Consider the following 10,983-nt stretch of genomic DNA (forward strand, 5'->3'; position numbering starts at 1 on the left):
CAACTTTGCAGCAGTAGAAAGTCGACATTAGTATAGAAACTATTATAAACAGGCTTTGATTCGTGCCTCAAATATTACTGAGTGGGCATTTCTACCCCCTGGTCATAACCAGTCCTCGAGTCAGGCAAGCTGTATGAATAGCCAGTAGAACCTTTCTTCATAGAGGATTATTGACCGAATAGAAGAAAGCCATAAATGCATTTACGTATGAAATCAGACCATTACTATAATGTATTTTAAACGTAGCGCTTAACTGCAATAGTGGGCATTTTTATTTTGAATGACCACAGTTTTAATTAGAAAAAATACACAACACTTTACCATTAAGAAGATCATATAAAATAAGCACAACAGAAGAAAATTACGTATATATACAGTGTTGTTAGAAGAAAATTAACCATTGGTAAAGACTAATATACTTGACGTTGCCGCGGTACCTGAGGTTCTATAGTTTACCATTTGAGCTCAGATGTAAATAAGGTAATATCGATATTTTCATTGTATTAGCCCCCCTTTGAAACATTGGACTTGACGGTCTTTCCAACACAAACCTGAGCCAAATCGTCATGGGTCTATCTAGCTCACGTACGTCGACTTGATACCAATAGTGATTCAGACTGCCCGAATTGGCCGAAATCATACAGTCATTCATTGACGTTACCACAACCAATCAAAAAGAGACATACCGCTAATTTACAGGTAACAAATTCTTATCGGAAAATCCTTTTTCCACATTTTAGCAATTTTTAACGCCGCGATCGTTGAGGTTTAGCTGTTATTTATTTTTTTTTTATGTATACACCTATATGTTCGAGTACAATTGCATTCGAATCGTCCTTAAGAACCGAAATTTTACGGTGTCTTCGCACTTGACCACTGCGCGTAAGCGTTTGTATTACTTGATAAGACGTAAAAATATGTTTCATTAAATCACGCAGTAGTTCTAAAGCTTCAACTTAGGTAATTGTCCAAATTACGATTAATTCATAGTAATCAGCTTGTGTAACTTAGCCTCGAAAGCAACAAGCTAACAAGAGAAGAGCTTATCAGTCCACCGAGTCCTCCTTATAACTAGCCCTGACTACAGATTGCGAATCTTTACGACATTGGATAGAAAGATACGTTTAGGATCGACGAACCCTGAGACCGATTAGTGCCTTATATAGATCACGAATGCTCGACTTCCCATAAGCCAATGTCGCCTCCTTCCTTCTTCTCAAGGACGAATCATATAGGCCTTCTGAAAACAACCACAACAGATGATTTATACGTGACAAGCTGAGGAACCAATCATCCGTCGACTTGTTCTATTAGTAAAACGTGTGGTTATTGAAAGACCTTCACACAGTTCTTGTCTGCAGTAATTATGATAACGGGAAGACATTTGTGACGCCATCCGCCGCTCCTCATATCACCAACGAAGCAACCTATTTCGAACCATACGCTTCTTTAGTAGATAATGATTATTTCATATTTTATACCTATATTTATTGTATGGGGCGGTTACATCGGTCAAATCAACATGCTTTTCTCCATTTGATAAAGGTCGAATAATAAACAACGTTCCGAGCACTGTCCCTAATGCATTTATGATTCCGCCTGTGGTATACCAACATCGATAAATGAGCAAAAACTTATCGTTTCAACAACACAGGAACTATATTCGAATCAAGCGAGGCTACGAAAACCTTAGTTTGGGAGTTTAAAACTTTTAAGATTTCCACCTGACATTATTCTGCCGCCGTACATCTGCCTATCCATGTACCCAAGTTATCTTAGCACGTACCCACCGTTTCGCGGTATTCAATGCGATTATAACATATTGTGGCTAGGGCAAAATGCAAACGTGAAGACTCTCTCCAACGGCAGTTGTTCTCCCATTTTGTCGTGCTCACCGTGCCTGCCTATCATTCGAATGGATATTTCAACTTTGTTGCTCGCGCAAAGTTGCCGTTTCTTGTTTTGGACCAATGAGAAAGTGCAAACAAGACACAGGTCAAAGTATCTCGAGCGCATCTCATCGAGAAGAGGCAACATGGCCACCGAAGCGTTGTATCTTATGCTGCTATGCCGTCATCAGATTTACCGCGACCAGTTGGCGACTACCGGGTCACAAAGCTACCCATTGGAAAGCGTATTAAGCGAACGCTAATAGTGGTATATGGTAGAAACTATTTCACCATTTGTCTGCGTACGGGTGAGGGCGTTGCCAATTACAGAGGTAATGAGAAAATCACTGTGCTTTTTTTTGTTTTTTTATCTTCGACATTAAAACGAGGGAATAATCAATCTGTCTGGTGACAAACAGTCAGGTCGGCCAGAAATACACTAACGGTTGACCCGGTTCGACTGGATATTGTTACTGTGCCATTGTTATTATCGTGTAGCTTAGTAGGCTAAAAATTACGTTCTCATTTGATTGATTTTGTATAGTTATGGTGCCTGCCGTTAGTTATCTGGGTGTGCTTTAACGGAGACAGCATTTGTCACATGATTGTATTTCTTTGCCTGGTCATCTGATGAGGGTACGTATGTGTGTGTGTATGAAGGACAGGACTACACTTGTCCTGTACGGTTGGGCTTGCTAGTGGACAGGAACATGGGTGTACTGCGAGTTACGTTAGAGTAAGATATACAGGGCAGGCGGATTTGTGTTGCTTTTAACAGCATACCCCGTTACAGTGGGCTCCCGAAAAGCTACTGATATCAAAGAGTTGTTATTGCAGCGCTTGACAATTTCATGAATAGCATCTTAATAAATGTGTACTTTGTTTCGTCGGTTTCAAATAATGGTCAAGGCCACCATGACCTGGAAGTGCATAGTTTTTGTATGTCTGTCGCAGAAGCATAGTCTCCAAATATATTGTCAAATTTCTATTGCGCTTAGTAAACTAGTACTCCAGTGATGATAGAGTTTTGTCCATATAGTACCAGCGTAAAACTATAAACAGTATCAGCTACAAGACGTGAAGTACTAACCCGCCAGAATGGCGCCGTCGGCCGCAGTTAAGTTATACTCTCTAAACATTTGCTTTATGTTTACTTTAGTCAGAGCAATCAACACTTACAGACACCTTAATAAACATCAATCATTTCTATAGAGGTACACATGCATACGTATATATATATATATATATATATATATATGCATGTATACATATATATACATATGTGTGTGTCTAGCCAAACGTACCGGCATTTCAATTTTGGATTACGGTTTTTCGAAGCGTGCCCTGTGGTGAACGTAAACAAACCGGAAACGTTTCTCACTTTGAATAACCACTAGAGTAAATAGAGTATTTCACCTTGTCTCACATACATTGCGGATGATTGTATCGCCATGTTGTTTGGACGATTGACGTACGGCGTATATTACAGGCGCGGATCATTCGAACTATGTATGAAGAACCGTTGTCACTTTTGAATTCCTTCATTATTTATGCGTTTTCTGTCCTCCCACGCGCTATCGAAACGGAGAATGCAGAAATTGTAGAAACTATGTGTTGCGCGTCATAGAGTTACTGAACGGTAGAATCGTATAAACTCGAATATAACAATATGATACATTGCCTGTGCACGACGATAGTCTTCTATAGTGATTAATTAGCGACTTTAAACATGTTAGCGCAAGCACCGCCCTATAAAAAGATCCATATAATGTTATCTCGTACTATTAGGTCAACGGCGGTTACGGCTGGCGATCCCCTAAGGCAGCTAATCTCTTGGAAGACATTTTCCAAAACGTCTTGTTTTCACCTGACAAGGTAAATATTAAATAACCCGCTCCAGGCCTAAGTGTCGTGGTCGCTCTTTTCAATTTACAGACGGCATTTTTTATCGTTTCTGATTCAGCCTAACAAGGAGGAAGCGTCTTGAAATCAAGCAAATGCACCTAGATTTCTGCACGCTTATTAACTCAAGCCCTTCCCCACGTCAACAGTTTGAGCTACAAAGATCGACATAAAAATTTTAAAAAATGCTTTACTATACTTCTGTCAACAAATAATATAGATGACAGTTTCCACATAATTATTGCCTGTTTTTTTTCATTGATTCTAAGATGAATTCCGGTGTTAAATTGGGCTTCAGGACTGAATAAGCCAATAGCGCAGTGTGATTTTAGAATAATGTGCTCTAAATTTACTTTTGTTAAATCTGTTCCTTTATTGATACCATCACGCAATGATTAAACTGGGTCTGGGAAAAAAAGCAGCTATATTTGGAGCAGTATATTTCTCTTAAAAATGCTTCTGAGGATCTTCTTATTTGAGCTTCGATAAGAAACTAAAATCGAAGACGACAGCAAGTATCCTTGATCTCAATTGACGGGTTCTTTGTGCAAAAGAAGAGTTAAATTAAAGTGCGATTTAGCCTGAACATGATCGCTTCTATATCGATCAATAGTTGTTTTTATATCTGGTAATGTCTTAATTTAGCATCGTTTCAGGCGATTGGTTCTTTTCCGTTCTTTTGAACGAATTGTGTTTGCGCCCGGTTTCGAACTTGAGCAATCAGTTCGCTATCCGTAACTTTAGCAAGTTAACACTTTATGACTGTGTCATCGGATTGCCTATTTCTTATCATTCATATATTGTAAACAACATCGACACAAAAAAGGGAGCTGTTTTCCAGAAAGAGATTTTTTTGACGGCCATTGTCAGATGACGATGGTCATCAAGATAAGATTCACGGTCGAGTTAGTTACTTGATGTTCCTCCATGTTTTTTGATGCAGGTATAACAAGAGGCCACTTCTGAGATAAGCCCCCGGGGAGTTGCAAAATGAATATGAGCTCGGTCTGGACATTCTTCTTTGAGGGGCTTTATTGTTTTCTGTTATTCACTTTCCATACGGTGAAGTTTCTGTGGCACCAAGGCGAACGAGACGGCAGGGGCAAGCTGCCTTCGATCAATAACCGAATACTCACCTATTCCGGAGTACAGATAGCTTCGCTGATTCGGAAAAAAATTGTGAGTACTGGTTTGTTATGGTCTGAAAGGCTTGTGAATAAAGCTGCGGGAAATGACTAAAGAAACGAGAACAACGACCACGGATCGCTGGTTCCGTTCCGTTATATTTTCAAGATATAATGGACTAAAGCAATCTATAGCATACAATTATCTCAACAGAATGCAGAATTTATGAGAGTGTTTAACATTAAAATGGGATATTGGACTAGGCGTACAAATGAAATGTGCGTCTTTGAATTTTATGCATGATGTCCACTCGATGATGTTCGATGAAGCTCAGTAACTTCAGTGGATTTTGTCCGGATATCGTCATTTAGCGAACTTTTTGGTACGACCGAGATTAAAATAGTACCAAAACACGCTTACGCAAAGTTTCACTTCGAAATCACGAATGTTGAAGTCGGGTGCATAGACTTCATATAGTGAACCTGGACAATAGTCACTGGAGTAATATTTACGTAGACACACATTACTAATAAACGATATGAACATTTTCCGTTTTTGGTTTGAATTGTTAAAGATGAAAAATTATTGTGATGTTGCCTGATTTTACGAATATCTGTACAAACACAATTTTCATCTTCGCTCAACAGCGAGGCACATTATTTGTGAAATAAAACAAACGATGTGTTACGCGATGGCAGGGAGTAGTCGTACGATGTATATCAATGTACATATATGTATATACAGTTTGAGACCTTGCCTAAAGAATGCCTCGTAACATAGTAGATTGCCACCGGGGGTTCGATTCTAAGCTGATTCTTGGCTTTATTTTAGTCATGGCTCTCCAATCAACTAATAACTATTTTTTTCTTTTTTTAAATGTTTGTGCATCAATGAAAAATCGCATAGATCACATCCGAAGAGGTCGTACGCGTTTTCATTGCCCGAATCGAACAGGTAAATCCGCTTCTCAATGCTGTGGTATCAGAAAGATTCGAACAAGCGCTAGAAGAGGCTCGACGAGCTGATGAACTCGTACGAAACTCGACGGCATCCCAGTTAGCCAAAGAAAAGCCTCTTTTGGGTGTGCCAATCACGACAAAGGAGTCAAATTCTGTTGAAGGTAGTATACGATTGTACATCAAGTATATAATTGGTATTTAGAGATTATGAAGCCGCTAAAGCCAGCCAACTGTGGACATAGAGGCAACAATGAGCGCTGGACCAATTCGTGCCATTTGACATGACTCTGGTAACCTGTCATTTGTCAACAATGATTGTTTCCTCCTGTACAACATATACTGGGTAAACAGAACGAAGTATGCTGCGGCAGGTTTCATTTGCTAGTTATGTACAACTACGCATAAGTGAACCTTAGTGACCTTAAGTAAAACTGTTTTGTCTCCCATACGCCGGAGCTTTTGTGCACTGGCTATGTAGACGTTCAAAAAACATACCGATGTAGCGCCTTGCCTCGCCATTGTGCATACAAAACGATGCTTGTTTATCTCGTAATATAATCTAGTTCTTCGTACAGGGTCAGATACGTCGTATCAGCTATAGCTTTCCACGGTAACTAATTACATGACTAATAATTTATTCGGTTCAAATCAGATATAGTGGCTGTGAACAGTTGATAAGCCGGTATATCTATGACAATGATTGTATTGATAGATTGGCAGATGATAAAGATAATTCAAAACGAGTTAATTATAATAATCGCACGATTACGGATACATCCGTATCTCCATGAGTGATTTCATCAACGGCGGCAAATCGCACCAGTATATTAAACAAAACCGTTAGATACCTATAGGATTCCGGGTCAAAATAGTTGAACTTAATTATCGTCTAGAAAAGAACACTGTCCCTTTAGGATGGTTAGTAACAACGATATGGCTGTGAAATCTCTGAAAACGAGACAATGCGAGACCTTTTGAAATTTCTTTCGCTTACTACCCTGTTGTGCAGGACAATGCGCAGATATCGGCTCAGTTATCCATAAGGGTGAACGGTCGCCGCAGGACTCCGTTTGCATTCGAATGCTTCGATCCGCTGGGGCAATACCACTGTGCGTAACAAACGTGCCCGAAATGACGATGTGGATGGAAACGTCGAACTTGATTCACGGCACAACCAATAACCCATACGACCTTCACCGCACCTGTGGCGGATCCAGTGGTAACTATACATTACACACACACGGAAAAAAAACGCCGTGATGGAAAACAACGAAAAACGCCAAAAGAGGAAAATGGATTTTGAAAACGGGCCAATTATACGTCGAGAGTCCAGAAATTCGCTAGCCATTATTAATAATGATGATCGAAGTAGTTAATGCAATTCACGTTTTTCCGGTCTCCTTCTGCTACATTTGACGCTGCTATAATCAGGAGGTGAAGGAGCGCTTCTCGGAGCAGCTGCTTCAGTTATAGGTGTCGGCAGTGACACCTGCGGTTCGGTCCGGTTTCCGTCTGCATGGTGTGGCGTGTTTGGCCACAAGGTAATGAATACAGCATGAATTTCTGCTCCAAAATATTTCTTATTTCTATATCTGGCCAGGGCATGTCCTATCAAAATAACTGTACAATTATACTGACAACTAGTTTGTCAAGGTCTTTGCACACCTTACAATTGAATGCGCAATGGATAAAAGTTTAAAATGTTTTTTGTTAATTTCAAGATGGAAGGAGCCTAATTTAAATATCTGCTGGTATAATTTCTTTAGCCATCTGCTGAAGTAATCGATATCCAAGGTCTCGTCCCGGAACCTGCGAAAGGTATGGCACCAATCGTATGCGTCGGACCAATGACACGATACTCAGAAGATCTTAGTCCTGTACTTCGGCTACTTGCCCGAGATCCATCTAAACTACAACTTGACACGCCGGTATTCATTTGATCTTCCCTGTTTCGTTGCCTGAGCCTAATAGGTAGTTGAGTCAATTTCACGTTAGTTGTAGGTTGTTAGTTGTATTCAGTTATATATCCGTGATCTGGACTGAGATGCATGACACGTTCTCGAAAAGAATATCTCTAGAAAACGTTTTATCTTTTCGGTTATTTCTGGAAATCCGTCGCAGGTGGACATTTCTAGGTTGAACATATACTACATGGATGAAGAGGGCGCATCGTACTTTTCATGTGTTCGCTCTGACATGCGTTACTCCGTAAGGAAGGTCGTTTCACATTTAGCTGCAACGCACGGCTGCGAAATTCAGGAGATGCGACCTACCGAACTCTTTGCCGATGGTTTCACTTTCTTTTTGTCGACGATGGAACGTCTTGGAGTGCCGCCAACGCGCTTCTTGTTCAAGTTGCCTCCTAAAGTGTGTTTATGTTTATTACGCCATTATATATATATGTCCATATATATATATATACATAGAGAGAGAGAGAATGTTTTTCTAGCTTGTTTGCATCAAGCTTGTTGGATCATAGTTAATTTATTTTTATATGTATAGCATTAGCAAAGAGGTGGACAAATAAAATGTACAATTATGAACGACGGCATTGTAAGCACAAGCGAGACACAAAATGAGCTTAGAATGATAATGGAGCTACTCTAGCGGATCCTGCAGAGGCCTGAACACTCTTAATAGGTTTCTACCTCAGAGAATATTTATATTATATATTCTAATGCTTGAACATTACCAATGTCCAAAGGAGTTATCGGCCGTAAGCAACTTCTCGTTATCTAATTTGTAAAGGCGGTGCTGATTAATTATTAATTTGCTGATTTGCTTACTCGATGTACTTGAAACCCGTTGCCTTTGCAGGGTATCAATCCAAAGCGGGAACTGTTCCTTAAAGTGGCCGGATTGTCCTATCATACGTTGGCTGCTATTCGAATGTCGTGGATTGATAAACGATACCGCAAAAAGTGTTATGCCAGTAGGAGACGTCGGAACCTGGACAGACTCGAAGAGCTTGAAAGGAGGCTGAACGCCATGCTCGGAGATAATGGGGTGCTCATATTTCCCGCGATGCTCAGTGCTGCTCCCTTCCATCATGCGGTAATCAGCACTTTAACGCAACACAATCAATTAATATATTTAGTCAGCCCCTTGCTGCAGGTTTTAATTAAGCCTAATTTAGACTGGATACAAAAAAAAAACCTAAATATATTCGACTAGCCAATAATTTTTCTTCTACACTCCAGCCACAGCTACACCCGTACGGATTTCTGAGCTTAATCGCGCCCTTCACGGTCCTTAAGATGCCTGTGACTATATGTCCGATCGGACTCAACAATGAGCGAGTACCACTTTCCGTTGCTGTGGCATCCCGAAGGTAGAGACGTTAATGAACCCGTTGCAGTTTTAGGTGGAATTTTGATTTAAAATGGTTTGTCATAATTGGAGGTAAGCCGAAGAGCCAGTTATATTCAGTTCAAGGGTCACCGCCCAAGGTCGTTTTGCATATTTACGCTATTCGGTGACTCACTTAGGGCATATTCTATTTAATTGATCCTATAAAGCTAGCCGAAGAGCGGAAAGTAAAAGCATCATTTTTATGGGTAAGATGCACACTGAACAACCTAAAGATCGGAGCGAATCTCAACGCAAGCAAAGCAAAAGCACTTAGAAAAGTATTGCTTGGGGATCGCTATAGATTTCCTAATATACTTTCCTCTCTTTACTTGACTATTCCCTCAGGTTCAACGATCGATTGACGCTGGCCATTGCACGCGATCTCGAGAAAGCTTTCGGGGGCTGGAGACCTCCCTGCCCCTTAAACGTCTATGAAGATACTGAAAGCAATTAAACAACGAATTTTTTTTGCAGTAAATATGTCATACTGTTCGAACGACTTTGATTTATTTTGCCCTATATTGTTATGCTCAGTTCTGACGCGAATTGAAAGGTTGGAAAGAGAATCCACCGTTAAACCTTTGATGTAAAGCTAAAACGGAAGACTGTTCCAAAATTACCAGCTTGTAATGGTGCTACGCTTTATTATCATCTAAAACGTTCTATTTTATTTTGTCGTGTCTCGCTATAGCTTCCCACGTATCGTAGGTGTTTGTAATATACACGAAAATGTTCACGCGGATATATCCCTCTGCAAAAAATCTTAGAAAAAGGCTCTGACTGTGACAGGACATTTCAGTGTTTAACGCCTATTCGGAATAGGATTCTGAGACCTTTTGAAAATAAGGAATTAAAAATTAATCGGTGTTTTTGGATTCCTAGACAAGTGTAAAGGGAGTGCAGCAGAACGTAGTAGAAGGCGTGTGGAAACGTCTATGCAGACGGTAGATTCAGGTCGTGAACGAGAATTAGGAATAAATCAAAACTGGGCGTTCACAGTGCACTATTGCAGCTCAAAGTTAAATAAAGGAAGACAACTGGTAATAGAAATAAATATAAAGAACGAGTTATGGCTATTTGGAGGAATTGTATGCGTCATTTTCCATGCCGTCCCGGCTAATGCTTTAGAGCAAGCGATACTTATAAAATCGACGGCAATTTCTGCTATTGTATCATCTATTTCTCTACCTAGTGTTAACAATAATTAGGACCTCAAAAAAAAAACTGCTCATCGGAAGACTGGCGAGATTACCTTCACCCTGTAATCAGACACTGCGTTAAGATACAGGCCATGTCGACTCTCTATAAAGAAAATATACTAATAAACCATTGCTTGAATTCTGGTTCAGTCGACTGCTACCTCAAGTGTCCTTATTTGATCGGTAGACCTAGCGTCTGTGACCTACCGCCAACAACATAGCTTGTGTAGGTAAAAGAAAATTGATTTGTATTGAAAATAGTCAACTCCGAATCCAGGATATGAAGCGATTCTGTAGAGGATATATAGTGCCTATTTTATAGCTATTTCATGTGCGCTATTTGCAGCCATTTTTCTTTTTGTCCTTTAACCAAAAATATCCCTAATTTCAAGCTTCATAATGAAATGAAGAAGTGTTTATGTTTACGTGAAGCCACTGCAAGCCATCACGTATAGTTCAAATTTTATACATCGTTCAATAACTCTCAAAGCATTTACGTCATTATTTATTAACGAACCACTCAGTGGTGAAAATATTTTTTTATTACTTAATTTATAT

At 39.8% G+C, this 10,983-nt stretch overlaps 1 protein-coding gene and 1 long non-coding RNA gene across 9 annotated transcripts; one reads left to right on the plus strand and one right to left on the minus strand.

Moving 5' to 3' along the window:
* Positions 1 to 254: 254 nt before the first annotated feature.
* On the minus strand, positions 255 to 1,917 carry LOC147758219 (uncharacterized). Its single transcript, XR_015330674.1, has 2 exons — positions 1,787 to 1,917; positions 255 to 1,240 (listed from the first exon to the last, which is right to left on the minus strand). It is a non-coding gene; the product is annotated as an uncharacterized LOC147758219 (long non-coding RNA).
* A 143-nt stretch (positions 1,918 to 2,060) lies between these two features.
* On the plus strand, positions 2,061 to 10,585 carry LOC111255567 (fatty-acid amide hydrolase 2-A-like). Of its 8 annotated transcripts, none has more exons than XR_015330663.1 (11): positions 2,083 to 2,221; positions 3,678 to 3,764; positions 4,735 to 4,970; positions 5,823 to 6,036; positions 6,885 to 7,094; positions 7,307 to 7,416; positions 7,642 to 7,803; positions 7,997 to 8,242; positions 8,693 to 8,929; positions 9,076 to 9,277; positions 9,572 to 10,585. XR_015330663.1 is itself a non-coding variant. In XM_022817652.2 (11 exons), the coding sequence occupies exons 3-11, from the start codon at positions 4,782 to 4,784 to the stop codon at positions 9,678 to 9,680; spliced, it is 1,608 nt and encodes a 535-aa protein (XP_022673387.1). In that variant the 5' UTR covers positions 2,083 to 2,221; positions 3,678 to 3,764; positions 4,735 to 4,781; the 3' UTR covers positions 9,681 to 10,585. The 8 variants fall into 8 exon arrangements, 7 of the variants coding, with proteins under 7 accessions (XP_086849877.1, XP_086849885.1, XP_022673387.1 ...); XM_022817652.2 differs by having other exon boundaries at positions 9,076 to 9,206; XM_022817651.2 differs by lacking the exon at positions 2,083 to 2,221 and adding an exon at positions 2,282 to 2,525 and having other exon boundaries at positions 9,076 to 9,206.
* Positions 10,586 to 10,983: the final 398 nt, after the last annotated feature.

This window comes from Varroa destructor, unplaced genomic scaffold, assembly GCF_002443255.2.
Source record: "Varroa destructor unplaced genomic scaffold, Vdes_3.0 BEIS01000001.1, whole genome shotgun sequence".
Classification (NCBI taxonomy): domain Eukaryota; kingdom Metazoa; phylum Arthropoda; class Arachnida; order Mesostigmata; family Varroidae; genus Varroa; species Varroa destructor.